At 39.4% G+C, this 13,936-nt stretch overlaps 2 protein-coding genes across 2 annotated transcripts; one reads left to right on the forward strand and one right to left on the reverse strand.

The window, feature by feature from the left end:
- Positions 1-1,091: 1,091 nt before the first annotated feature.
- Positions 1,092-12,848, reverse strand: LOC113027353 (ATP-dependent RNA helicase DDX54-like). The gene is made up of 8 exons (XM_026176970.1): positions 12,395-12,848; positions 12,178-12,313; positions 6,269-6,401; positions 2,389-2,537; positions 2,185-2,298; positions 1,985-2,095; positions 1,778-1,869; positions 1,092-1,622 (listed from the first exon to the last, which is right to left on the reverse strand). Exons 1-8 carry the CDS (start codon positions 12,846-12,848, stop codon positions 1,381-1,383), a joined length of 1,431 nt encoding a protein of 476 aa, XP_026032755.1. The 3' UTR covers positions 1,092-1,380.
- On the forward strand, positions 3,364-4,791 carry LOC113025711 (polyamine-modulated factor 1-binding protein 1-like). Its single transcript, XM_026173788.1, has one exon. The coding sequence runs from the start codon at positions 3,551-3,553 to the stop codon at positions 4,748-4,750; it is 1,200 nt and encodes a 399-aa protein (XP_026029573.1). The 5' UTR covers positions 3,364-3,550; the 3' UTR covers positions 4,751-4,791.
- Positions 12,849-13,936: the final 1,088 nt, after the last annotated feature.

Consider the following 13,936-nt stretch of genomic DNA (forward strand, 5'->3'; position numbering starts at 1 on the left):
TTAGAGAAAAAGCAGATACTAAAATCCACACTAAGTTAAAATTTCTTTTGTAAATTTATCTAGTAATATCTTACATGTCCAATTTTATTAATAAAAATAAATGTGGATATTGTAGGCATATAAAGTAACTGATGGCTTGGTCATCGTTTCTTTTTATAAAACATTAATTCTCTTTCTTATTTTGTTGGTTTGTTATTTTTGTTGGTTAAGTGAACATGCCCAATACAGTTATAATAAAGGTCGTCAATGTCACCGTTATCTTAGAACATACACGTCAAATTTCCTTTCTTCAAACTTTCCTTCCCTAAATGTAAGTGAATTACAAAAAAAAGAAAACTTTACCAGACAAGATTAAAAATATTTGAAAACTGGACATGTAAATGATGTTTACTATTAGGTCTACACTTCACATAAGCGGAGATGTTAGAATTACTAAATTACTTAAAGAAAAAAAAACTTCTATACCAGAGCAATAACTGAAAAAAACAATATACAATAACACAATACAGACCCACTATCCACTAACCTATTCAGCTGCTTCTGAATGCAAATATCTAATCAGCCAATCACATGCCAGAAAAAAAAAGTTGATTTAAGTGACTTTGAAGGCAGCATTGCTGTTGGTGACAGATGGACTGTTTTACGTTTTTCAGACACTCCTGATCTTCTCAAATTTTCTCAGGAATTTACAGAGAACAGTCCAAACTGAAAAGCGAAATAAACATTTCCCTGGGTAAAAATGCCTTGTTGATTGCAGAAGTCAGAGGGGCGTGGCCATGCTGAAGGCAAGAGGAATTCTAAGCCAGTTTCTCAACCCAGCCCATCTGATATCAGTAACCACAACACATTCAAAGTCAATTAAAAGTCGCCTTTCTTGCCCGTTCCGATGCTCGCTTTCAACTTTGAAATGAGACCACTTGGACAACAGTAATGATAAATAATTGCAAATAGAGCACGTTTACAGAATTTAATGTCATTTTTATAGAGCACCTCTTATTTTAAGAAAAGATGGGCGAGACGATTTTTGAAACTAACTGCAAATTAAGCACACAATATTTAATATCTGTATTTTACCATTTTGATAAGACATATTTCAGTACTCCAAAACACTTTTATTAGACAGCCAACATGCTTACAAGTAGTAAATCCAGGTTAGTGGATCATAATTAAACATCACTCTGTGGCAAACGCAGAGTTCAGCAGGCCATCAAGGAAGAAGTGACGTGCATTTCTGCAGTGTAAAGATACACAAATGATTTTCTCCTTAATCTACAGTCACACAAAGCACCAGGAAAATCTTTGGTGATGTTCTCAGATGATTCTGATGCTTATCATCCAGTTCCTCGTGATGTCCTCCACACCATCAACCCTCTGTCCTCCTCACAGTTTCTTCCTCAGCTTGCCTTTCTTATGGCCACCCCTTCCAAAACCTGACTTTTTAACTTCTCCGAGCCACTTTTTGTTCTTGGAGCGGAGCTTCCTCATCCCCCCGCCCTGCAGGAACTGGTGCTTCTGCTTTTTCTTGCGCTGCTTCATGATCTGATCCTTTGTTTTCAGCTCCGAGCGTGCTTTGTGGTCACCGGAGCTCTGTACGTTTGGACCTCGTCGGCCACGGCCACGACCTGGGAGAGGCACGACACAACAAAGAGGTTGGAGGTTATAGCTCGCAAGGCTGGAAGAGGGACTTGAAGTATTTACCTTTAGAGTTGAGTTAAAACATGGTGGCTGATGGTCTATATTTAACATGTTTGTGCTATTCATTTTGATGCCTTCCTACCTCTTGCTGGCTTCCTGCCTCCTCCGCCTGTTTCTCCATCTGATCCAGATCCTGTATCATCAATCTTGTATTTTTTCTTCCACTCCTCATAACTGACATGTTGTCAAGTGATACAACATCTTCACAGTACAGCTTAATATTGTCATAGGAGTAGAGAAGAGGGTCATTGAGAGCAGCACACAGAGAAGCTTTTTGTTGGAAGGATACAAGTTCTTCCTGTTCTTCTTGTTACTGATAACCTGACCGCTGTCTGTTTTGATCTTCTTCTTCTGGTCTTCTTTTCCCGTTTCTCTCACAAAATGCTTCCTCTTACGGTCCCTAAAAAAAGAAGGGGGAAAAAAGACTTTAAATTATAGTTTGAAATGACCATTTGGTGGATACTGAGTCAAACATAGGGAAATTTGTACCATTTCATCATTTTCTTCTGCTGGTTAAGGCGATCGCCTTCATCTCCCATGAGATCAAGGACAGCTGAAGAGGCCTGCTGTTCAAAAGCACTGCCCTCTCCACCAAGACTCAACCTGTCGACGCATAACACAGGACAAAACAGCATAAAACACAAAGCCATTCACATTTTTTAAAGAAACAGATGCAACAGTTTAATGCCTCACCCTCTCTCAGAGTCAAAGTCTTTAGGTCTGTAAGGGATATAATACTCTTCATCTTTGCCTGACTGCCTCTTTTTCTTGGTCTTTGGTCGCTCTTCGCCATCTTCCTGCTGACCTCTTCTTTTACCACCTACCACCTCTGAAAACACCCCCTGGTGGAAATAGAAAGAATTACATGGTACAAAGTGACAAAGCATGATACAGAGATCCTACTATCTTCCTCTTCTAGTTTGTATACAACATCATCTACATCAAAACTGCACTTTATTTTGCTTCTTCTTCATCAGACAGCACAAACAACTTTCTCATTTTGACTCAAATATTGGTTTTGAATGAAAATTCTGCAACAATCCTGGGTGTTTATTCAACTTGTGAGCAGGTTTTCTAATCCACCGTACGATTATTATTGACACTAGTACATGTTCGTGCTGCTGGCAAACTAATACACTCAAGAACATATAGCAAAGCAAAGAAGTGAAAAGTAGGTCTTGCCTACATAAATAAACATAAGACAGTTGTGAAACTTTGACATAGTAACATCTGCAGTAATATTTACACCTGTGATGACATCTCACCAGCATTAGCCTTATTTTGAAACCAAGATTGTTTACACAGAGTTTGTAATTGCAGAGAAATGCTCCATTTATTTTGGTCATTTCATTTTTGAGCAGGAAGCTCACCTTTCTTGTTATAGCCTTTAGATGAATAGAGAGTTTTCCAATTAAATACATATTCTTTAAATAATGTTCCCTCTTATAAAAAGTAGGATAATTTTTTTTTTAAATTTAAAAAAATGTATTATACCTCTATTACTTAGAAAAAAAAACTGTTTTTTTCTGTTGTCTGTTATATAACGTTAGTGATGCTCGTTTCAATTCATTTCTTAATCAGCTAAACAGGTCAGTTAAGAAACAGTCAAATATTAAGTTACATTTGAAAACGGTTTAAAAAAAAATATCTCCATTCCAAAATGTCACATGACAATCTCATTGGCTCACGGAGTTATGATGTCACTACACGATCCTTTGAAGTTTTTCCTTAAACAGGGGTGACACACAGCAGTTTTTTAGTTCGTGTCTTCGCAGCATTTGTGTTTGCAGCCTTCACGCGTTCACCACAGAAACTTTTGGAAACCTTTTCAGAGTTGTCGTGTACAACCTTCAACATGTATCCAACAAGACACCAACCAAGGCAAAAAGATTACGCCGCTTCTCCTTCCTGTCGTGGCCAGCCAAGTGACCTCTTAGCCGTCCAAAGGGCATTACATGACAGTAAGAAGGAAAACTACCATCTCCAGAATAAAATTCAACAGATTGAAGAAGAGAAACTTCAACTGGAGGAGAAGTGTAGACAGATGGAAGTGAAATATAAAAGCCTGGAAGAAAGACAAAAACGCCAGCCCGACATAAATATTATTAATGAGGGTTGGGGAATCAAGTTTGGACAAGCCCGAGAGCAGATTGTCTTCCTAATTAAGGAAAACAAGCAAAAGAGCGTGGAACTAAAGGAGATGTCCAACCAGCTTAAAGACAGCAAAGCTACTGTTGAGAAGACAGAATGGGATCTCCAATATATGGACCAAATGAATCGGCTGCTCCAAACAAACTTCGATGAAGCTGTGAAAAAAAATAAAGAAATCCTCCAACAGAAGGAAGAACAGGAGAAAAAGCAAAGAGACATGGAGCACAAACTCAAAGTCACGGAGGAAAAATACAGAACGCTGAAAGAGAAGGTGGATGATACTCTGCGCCAAAACAAAGACATTCTTCAAGAGAAAAAGCAACTAGAAGGGGAAAAAGAAAAACTGGACAAACAATGCTCACACATGCAGAAAAGGATGGAGCAAATGGCGAGAAACAACTCCGAGCTCACTAAGGGGATATTGTTGGAATACAACAACTTGAAGCGCAAACACACTGAAATGCAGGCGCAAAAGCAAGAACAAGACAACATACATGACGACCTGCAGCGTACGCTCCAAGATATCCACAAAAGAAATGAGGAGCTACAAGACATGTACAAAGAAGTACAACAGAGAAACGCAGACATGCACAAGGACAAGATAATGCAGGAGGAAACATCCGAAGAGCTCAGGGAAAAGCTTGAAGAAAAACAAGCAACGTTGGAAGAGGTGGAGAAAACGTGCAAGAAGCTTGAGAAACAAAACAAAGAAACCATCGATGAGTTGAGAACCCTCATCCTGGAAAAAAAAGCTCTTGTAGAAAACTGCATGAAAAAGAAGAACAAACGCTTCCGCTGGCCCTGGAGGAGGAACTCTACTGCTTCCTCAGCAGGTGTAGCCTCGTCTTGCTCCACCTCTGTTCACCTCCCCAACCAGTCCCGGCAGTTGACTGTCCCCTCCTGAGCCTGGTTCTGCCGGAGGTTTCTGCCCGTTTAAAGGCAGTTTTTCCTCCCCACTGTCGCCTAGTGCGTGCTCAGAGGGGATTGTTGGGGTTTTCTCTCCTCTACCTTGTTTCATTATTTACTTAACTTTTTGTGCTTACTTCATTTTACCTTGTTTCATTATTTACTTAACTTTTTGTGCTTACTTCATTTTACCTTGTTTCATTATTTACTTAACTTTTTGTTCTTACTTCATTTTACCTTGTTTCATTATTTACTTAACTTTTTGTGCTTGCTTCATTTTACCTTGTTTCATTATTTACTTGTTAACGTTTTGTTCTTACTTCATTTTACCTTGTTTCATTATTTACTTGTTAACGTTTTGTTCTTACTTCATTTTACCTTGTTTTGTTATTTACTTCTTAACGTTTTGTTCTTACTTCATTTTACCTTGTTTCATTATTTACTTGTTAATGTTTTGTTCTTACTTCATTTTACCTTGTTTCATTATTTACTTGTTGACGTTTTGTTCTTACTTCATTTTACCTTGTTTCATTATTTACTTAACTTTTTGTTCTTACTTCATTTTACCTTGTTTCATTATTTACTTGTTAACGTTTCGTTCTTACTTCATTTTACCTTGTTTCATTATTTACTTCTTAACGTTTTGTTCTTACTTCATTTTACCTTGTTTCGTTATTTACTTGTTTAACTTTTTCTTTTTCAACTTATTCATAAAACAATAAACAATTGAATTTATCCTTTGAGTATTTTTCATCGAATCTTTTCATCTATAACTTTTTCAAACATTCATATCATCTTCTTCTTGAAACCTCATAAATGGTGAAGGAAAAATCCTGGAACATGGTTTGAAACACTGAAATTGTTTCAGCTGAAACCGGCAAAGTCATACATTTGTGTGTGTGTGTGTGTGTGTGTGTGTGTGTGTGTGTGTGTGTGTGTGTGTGTGTGTGTGTGTGTGTGTGTGTGTGTGTGTGTGTGTGTGTGTGTGTGTGTGTGTCTCACAGGTGACACGGTGTCACTGGTTAGGTCATCATGTTTAGGCTCATTCACTCGAAAAATTATTTAGGCCAAATCTTTAAAACTGTATCATTGCATACACATTTTCAATTCATTTCAATCGCACAAATCCAGAAATAATTATTTGCAGTATCTTATCTGATTTATTTTGAGAATGTCATGCCTGATCATTTGCACCCACACCACCAAAAATGGGGGCAAAAGGGAGGAGATCGCATTTAATCGGTTATAACAAGAGGTCAGAAATATAAGAGCTGCAGAAACCTCTGAATCTCAGCTATAAGCTCATGTAAACCATTTCTACAATCGCCAAACAAAGCAAAGTCACCAAACAGTTAAAAGAGCAGTTACCATGAATCTGTGGACAGGTAATATCCACACTTTCATTTATGATTTCCTGGAGTTCAATGTGTGCTTAATCCTTAATGAAACTGATGTAAACCTGCAACTACAGAGATCCAGGGAAGAAAGAAAGAAGCAATACTTCACCCATGCTTACTTTTAAATCACTCTCAACCTTTTCTGTAATGTCGCAGTCAGCAGTAGTGGTGGGGTTGGTTGGCTGCTGCAGCCTGCTTTCTGCAGCTCGGTCTTCTCTCTGCTTGCTGAATTTGTCCACTAGCCGAGTGTCACTAGCCGAGATGGACCGATCCGATATTACGTATCGGTATCAGTCCGATACTGACCCAAATTACTGGATCAGATATCGGTGAGAAATAAAAAATGTAATCGATCCATTAAATATCAAAAAAGCACCCCACAAAACTTGCCACACGGCGTAACTCGGCTCATAACCGTAGAAGTATGCATCACGTGATGGTGTATTTCTAGCCTTGCTACCAAACCAGCATTTCATCTCCGAGGAAGTTATCCCAGAGAGAAGTAAAGCAAGTGTGCAAGTTCATCTCTGAATGTCTATAAAGTGTTCCCATGTTAAGCTTAACAACAGATATATGGAGCGACTGCCTCTCTCTCTCTCTCCTGCTGCTACTTCAATCTTGAAACTGCTTAATGATCAGCTGATCGGCTTTTCTGTTGTGAGTCTGTCTCTCTTCTTTGTTTTTGGCCAACTTCTCACCAGAAAGAGGAAACCAGCAGCTGAACAACAGCAGCACTATTAAGCTTGATAAGCTGTTGTTAGAATTTATTTAATATTACTTTCTACACCAGGATCCTTTTCTACGTAGCTGACGGCTGGTAACTGTGCAGGGGCGGATCTAGCAAAGTTTAGCCAGGGGGGCCGATAGGGCATGAACAGGGAAAAGGGGGGCACAAAGACATACTTTTCTTTCTTATTCTCATTTAAAATGTCTAGCTTTTAATAAATAATTATCTGACTCTTACACCCAAAGTTTTAATCTGATGTAAAATATAGAGAAGTCCATTACTGTATATAGTAACTGTTAAGTCTAATATACCTTTTCCTTTGGGAAGATACCATCTGTGCAGTCTGCAATTCTGTTGAAGAAAGATGTTGAATCTATTAAATTATTCTTGAAAAATAATTTATTTCTGTGCATTTTCCCCCCTGCATCAAATTAAATTTGATTACATCGATTAAGCATCATGAGGTGGAGGGTGGTTCCCTATTTTTATTTTATTTTTTGCTCGGAGTTTGCAACCCTATTAGTTAGGTTGCTTAATATTTCTGCTAAGTACTCTTTAAAATACCAGAATAGGGAGGATGGAGTAGGTTTAAGTTTATTAGATTGATCAGTGTTGCTGAACTATGAAATATTTTGGGCACAGTGTATTTTTTACCTACAGGTATAACAGAATAGCTTTAGTGTTGTTATTTATTTAAACTTGAGTATAAACTTATACAAAATGCAGCAAGATATTAAAAAACGTTTTATTGATTAAAAAACACACTATATCGGATTCATATCGGTATCGGCAGATATCCAAATTTATGATATCGGTATCGGTATCAGACATAAAAAAGTGGTATCGTGCCATCTCTAATTTGTACCAATCTATTGTTCTTCATCTTCAGCTGCTTTCACACAGACAACTGAAAGCCTCAAGTCTTCATGAGTCAGGAGCCAGCAGCAATGAATAAATGGGTAACTTTTTATGGTATGTATGCATATCATCCCGAAACAACAGGAGCATTGTAATCACATCCAGATGGACTCCTGCTCTTCGACTGTGTTGTGTTGCTCTTTCTTGTGCTGCGCATGTGGTCATATTTTGCACCTGCCAAGCAGCTGAAGGAATGACAGAAGTCTCTTTGGTCAGATGATTGACTGTTGGATCTTCTGCAGGAAATAAATTACATGATGTATTGAAATACGGTAAAAAAAAAACAAAAAAAAAAACACTCACATGTGACAGAGCCAGCGCATCACTGATGAGTGAAAAAAGTCTGCTACATACTATTATGTAGCAGACTTTTTTCACTCATGAGGCTCTGATGGGCTGCTCTTGTGGCGACCTGCAGCAGGTGTTTACTGGCTTTTTCTTTTTGTTTTTAACTTTGTTTTAACTCTGTTCTTAACCGTGGTTTTAACTTTTTATGAGGTTTATTTTTTTTTTGCCGAGATGGAGAACTTCTACACCTTAGTTTTATTGTTGTTGGCGATATTCACCTGGAGTCATTCACTCTCACTGACACTCACTTATACACGCGAGGAACTACTTGGATTACAGTGGTCCTGTTTGTCTATGTACGACTCTTCTAATGCTCGGACAGATGTGATTCTTGGTGAGGATTTATTTGCCCGGTCAAAGACAAATTTTGGAAAGCCCCGCCGCTTGAGAAAATGTGGAAAGAAAGGTGGCGTGCATCAGCGTGTAAGAAAACTTCGGAGGAAGAATCGTGTTCCTCTGCCTTCTATGATTCTGGCCAATGTCCAATCTCTTAGGAACAAAACGGATGAATTACAAGGAAATGTGCTTCATCTATGGGAATACAGGGAGGCTTGTCTGATGGCACTTACCGAGATGTGGCTGACCGATATGGACAGTGATACTTCACTGCAAATCAGCGGCTTTAGGACCCCTGTCAGATTGGATCGGAACTGTGGAGTAACATGCAAATCTCACGGAGGAAGGGTATGTTTGTATATCAACCAGGGCTGGTGTAATAACTTTACTGTGCGGGAGCGGTTGTGTCTTCCTGACATCGAGCTCCTGTCAGTATCTGTCAGGCCTTTTTACTTACCGAGGGAATTCCCTCAAATTTTTGTCACTGTTGTTTACATTCATCCTAAAGCTGACGTTAAAGTTGCTGCCGATGCCATTTTTAAAGTGGTACACGATCTGCAGACTCTCTCACCGGATGCTCCTAATTTTATTCTTGGTGATTTTAACATTTGTAATCTTAAGAAATTACTGAACAATTTCTTTCAATATGTCACTTGTCCTACAAGGCATAACAAAACGCTGGATTTGTGTTATGGACCAATTAAGGGGGCATATAAGTCTGTGGCCGGACCTGCGCTAGGTTCTTCGGATCACAATGTTATTCATCTCCTCCCTGCTTACAGATCTGTGATTAGGAGGGCGAAGGCCTGTGTGAAGCGGACTAATGTCTGGACAAAAGACAGTTGTGTTGCCCTTCAGGGGTGTTTTGATTGCACTGATTGGTCCTTGTTTCAAGAGAGCACTTCTGATTTGGATGAACTCACTGATGTGGTGTGTAGCAAAGACTCTGTGATTCCAGTCAGAGAATTTAAGACTTTCCCTAATAACAAACCGTGGCTCTCTAAAGATATTAAGGATCTGATTCTTAAAAGGAAAATTGCTTTTAACGAGGGAGACGTTCCCACTATGAGAATATTGAGGAAGGAGGTGAGGGCTGCAATAAAGATTGCCAAGATGAGGTATAGAAGTAAGATTGAGACAGAACTCAGCAGTAACAACCTCAAAAGAGCTTGGCTTGGTATGAAAACAATGGCAGGGCTACAGACGAAAGGTAAAAGTAATATTACCTTAGAGGGGTTTACCGCTGACAAACATCTGGCAGACAGTCTTAACAGTTTTTACCTTCGTTTTGAGAACTTTGACTGTTCTAGGCAGACCAGCACACTAAGGGAAAAGACTGTCACTCCCCCATCAATTTGTATTGATGAGAGGGGGGTAGCTAATCTTTTTAGACACACTAAAAGCAAGAGTCTGGACCTGACAACATCTGTGGACAGGTACTGATCAGCTGAGTGGGATTTTTCACCATATCTTCTCACTTTCTTTAGAGCTACAGACAGTACCTAAGATTTGGAAACATGCTGTCATTGTTCCTGTTGCTAAGGGCAGTTCTCCTAAGGTGCTGAATGATTATAGGCCTGTGGCTCTAACTTCTTTAGTGATGAAGTCATTTGAGAAGATAATTAAGAAGATTTTAATGCATGTTGAACACCATCTTGACCCCTTGCAGTTCGCCTATAGAGCAGGGAGAGGTGTGGAGGACGCTGTTGTCACACTCCTGCATCTCTTGTATAAGCATCTTGAGGCCCCCCACACCCATGCAAGATTATTATTTGCTGACTTTCATTCAATACAATTCAACCCTTCTTACTTGCTGACAGGCTTTACAATCATTTCAAGCTTGACACTAGTCTGGTCGGCTGGGTGACAGACTTTCTGACTAATAGGTCACAATGCGTGAGGGTGAATCATGTATTTTCTGATGTGCTCTCCTCTACTGGATCACCCCAGGGTTGCTGCCTCTCTCCCCTTCTGTCCATTCTGTACACGAATGAGTGTCGCAGCAATTTCACGAACAGACACATCCTGAAGTTTGCTGACGACACAGTGATCGTCAGTCTTCTAGTGGGGGACGAGTCAGGCCATGGACAGGTTGTAGATGATTTTGTGAATTGGTGTGATGAGTCCTTCCTTTCACTTAATGTGTCAAAAACTAAAGACATGATTACTGATTTTAGGAAGTCCTTTTATAGCTCATCACCCACTATCATTAAAACTGCTGATATTGGGATCGTTGAGAGTTATAAATTTCTAGGTGTGGTACTTGACCATAAACTGTGTTTTGAATCTCATGCTGAAGCCACTACTAAAAAAGTTCAACAAAGATTGTTCTTTTTAAGGAAAATGAGATCTTTTAATGTCTCATCTGAGATGTTGTCTTTGTTTTATAGACGTTTTATCGAATCTGTGATGTCTTTTTGTATCGCTGCCTGGTTTGGTAACCTGACGGTGAAGAATAAGAATCGGTTGGGACTTCTGGTAAAAACTGTTAGCAAAATTTCAGGGCGCTGGCAAGATGGACTTTTGGCCATTTACAATAGAAATGTGCTTAGAAAGGCTCATTCTATTATTAATTGTGTGAACCATCCACTTCACAGTGAGTTTGAGTTGTTGCCTTCCGGCCGCCGTTTTAGCGTACCTGTGAGGAAGACTAAAAGACTCCAGGTCTCTTTTATCCCCACTGCATCTTGTCTCCTCAATGGCAAATAACTGTCCTTGGACTTTCTATCACTATTATTGTCATTATTATTTTATAGTATTGTTCTGTTTATTTATATCCTGCTGCTAAACTAATTTCCCCTTGTGGGACAATAGAGAAATTGAAAAAATAAACCTTTTTTTAATCAATTGACTTAATGTAAAAAATATATATATACAATAAATAATAGAGAAAAAGCAGATACTAAAATCCACACTGTTAAAATTTCTTTTGTAAATTTATCTAGTAATATCTTACATTTCCAATCTTATTAATAAAAATAAATCCGTTTTAGTTCAGTTTTCAGTTTTATTTGTCATATGCAAGTTAGCACAGGGTCAACATTGCAATGAAATGTGTTTGACGAGCAGCAGTCACTCAGCAGCATGGTACAGTATAAGAAAATATAATAACATAATAAAAAAAAATAGAAAAATAGTAAGGAGCAAAATATTAGAGAGACGTGGTAAAAGAGAAAAGATGACTAAATATATATGTATCTATAAATATAAATATATGTACACTAGTGATTAAATAAGAAAATCTTGAAAAGAAATGTGACGGGAGGGCAGATGGGATATTGCACAGGAATGAGCAGCAGAAAATCACAGTATTGCACTTTTAAATATAAATGTCAATAACAATAAAGTGGAGTGACCAGTGCAGATTAAACAGAGTACTTGTGAAGCTGTAGGGTAGCTTCTGAGTGCGTCCTGTGGACTGTGTTGTGTGGGTTTAAGTGTTGTGGTTGAGGTGTCGTATGGCTTGGTGGTAAAAACTGTTTTGTAGTCTTGTAGTCCGAGCAGACAGACTCCTGTAACGTCTGTAACGCCAGCTGATGTGCTGGGTGGCTGTGGTCCTTGATGATGCTGTGTGCTTTACGGAGGCATCGCTGAAGATAAATGTCCTGAATGGCAGGAAGCCTCGTGCCAGTGATGTGCTCTGCTGTCTTCACCACCCTCTGTAGTGATTTACGGCTGCTGGCAGAGCAGCTTTTGTACCAAACTGTGATGCAGCTGGTCAGCAAGCTCTCAATTGCACACCTGTAAAAATTTGAGGTGATGTTGGCGTTCATGCCAAACTTCCTCAGCCTCCTCAGGAAATAAAGCCGCTGGCGAGCTTTCCTGATAGCAGTGTCTGTGTGAAGGGTCCAGGAGAAGTCCTCTGTGATGTTGACTCCAAGGAACTTGAAGCTGCTGACCCTTTCGACCTTGACACCGTTGATGTGGCTGGGCTGGTGTTCTCTGACTGGTCGTTTCCGGTAGTCCACTATCATTTCTCTAGTTTTGCTGATGTTGAGAGTCAGGTTATTTTCCAGACACCACTCGTACAGTGCCATCACCTCCTCTCTATAGGCCGTCTCATCATTGCCTGTGATGAGGCTTATGATGGTTGTGTCATCCGCAAACTTGATGATGATGTTGGACTCGTGTTTAGCAACACAGTCAGGGAATATAGGAGGGGGGCTAAGCACACAACCCTGTGGCGTACCTGTGTTTAGGATGAGTGGTGAGGAGGTGTGCTTACCAACTTTCACCACCTGGGGCCTGTTTGTGAGGAAGTTTAGAATCCATCTGCAGATAGGTGTTTCCAGCCCAAGGTCGACGAGCTCCGCGGCAAGTTTTGAGGGGATGATGGTGTTAAATGCCGAGCTGTAGTCGATGAAGAGCATCCTTGCATATGTATTCCCTTTCTCCAGGTGAGTGAGGGTGGTGTGCGTTGCCAGGGCGATGGCATCCTCTGTGGCTCTGTTTGTCCGATAGGCAAACTGAAGAGGGTCCAGTGTGTCAGGGAGGGAGGAGCAGATGTGACCTTTGACCAGCCGCTCCAGGCACTTCATGATGACGGATGTCAGTGCAACAGGACGGTAGTCATTCAGACAGGAGACCACTGACTTTTTGGGAACGGGATGTGGATATTGTAGGCATATAAAGTAACTGATGGCTTGGTCATTGTTTCTTTTTATAAAACATTAATTCTCTTTCTTATTTTGTTGGTTTGTTATTTTTGTTGGTTAAGTGAACATGCCCAATACAGTTATAATAAAGGTCGTCAATGTCACCGTTATCTTAGAACATACACGTCAAATTTCCTTTCTTCAAACTTTCCTTCCCTAAATGTAAGTGAATTACAAAAAAAAGAAAACTTTACCAGACAAGATTAAAAATATTTGAAAACTGGACATGTAAATGATGTTTACTATTAGGTCTACACTTCACATAAGCGGAGATGTTAGAATTACTAAATTACTTAAAGAAAAAAAACTTCTATACCAGAGCAATAACTGAAAAAAACAATATACAATAACACAATACAGACCCACTATCCACTAACCTATTCAGCTGCTTCTGAATGCAAATATCTAATCAGCCAATCACATGCCAGAAAAAAAAAGTTGATTTAAGTGACTTTGAAGGCAGCATTGCTGTTGGTGACAGATGGACTGTTTTACGTTTTTCAGACACTCCTGATCTTCTCAAATTTTCTCAGGAATTTACAGAGAACAGTCCAAACTGAAAAGCGAAATAAACATTTCCCTGGGTAAAAATGCCTTGTTGATTGCAGAAGTCAGAGGGGCGTGGCCATGCTGAAGGCAAGAGGAATTCTAAGCCAGTTTCTCAACCCAGCCCATCTGATATCAGTAACCACAACACATTCAAAGTCAATTAAAAGTCGCCTTTCTTGCCCGTTCCGATGCTCGCTTTCAACTTTGAAATGAGACCACTTGGACAACTGTAATGATAAATAATTGCAAATAGA

This window comes from Astatotilapia calliptera, chromosome 7 (genome assembly GCF_900246225.1).
Source record: "Astatotilapia calliptera chromosome 7, fAstCal1.2, whole genome shotgun sequence".
In the NCBI taxonomy this organism is placed as follows: domain Eukaryota; kingdom Metazoa; phylum Chordata; class Actinopteri; order Cichliformes; family Cichlidae; genus Astatotilapia; species Astatotilapia calliptera.

What these genes read in the sequence shown, in the direction of transcription:
- LOC113027353 (XM_026176970.1), bottom strand. Translation starts at nt 12,848, where the DNA reads ATGCTCTTCATCGACTACAGCTCGGCATTTAACACCATCATCCCCTCA. An exon ending in AGGTTGAGAGTGATTTAAAA is followed by an intron (nt 2,538 to 6,268) that starts GTAAGCATGGGT and finishes TATTTCCACCAG; the next exon opens with GGGGTGTTTTCAGAGGTGGT. An exon ending in AAGAAGAACAGGAAGAACTT is followed by an intron (nt 1,870 to 1,984) that starts GTATCCTTCCAA and finishes ACAACATGTCAG; the next exon opens with TTATGAGGAGTGGAAGAAAA.
- LOC113025711 (XM_026173788.1), top strand. Translation starts at nt 3,551, where the DNA reads ATGTATCCAACAAGACACCAACCAAGGCAAAAAGATTACGCCGCTTCT.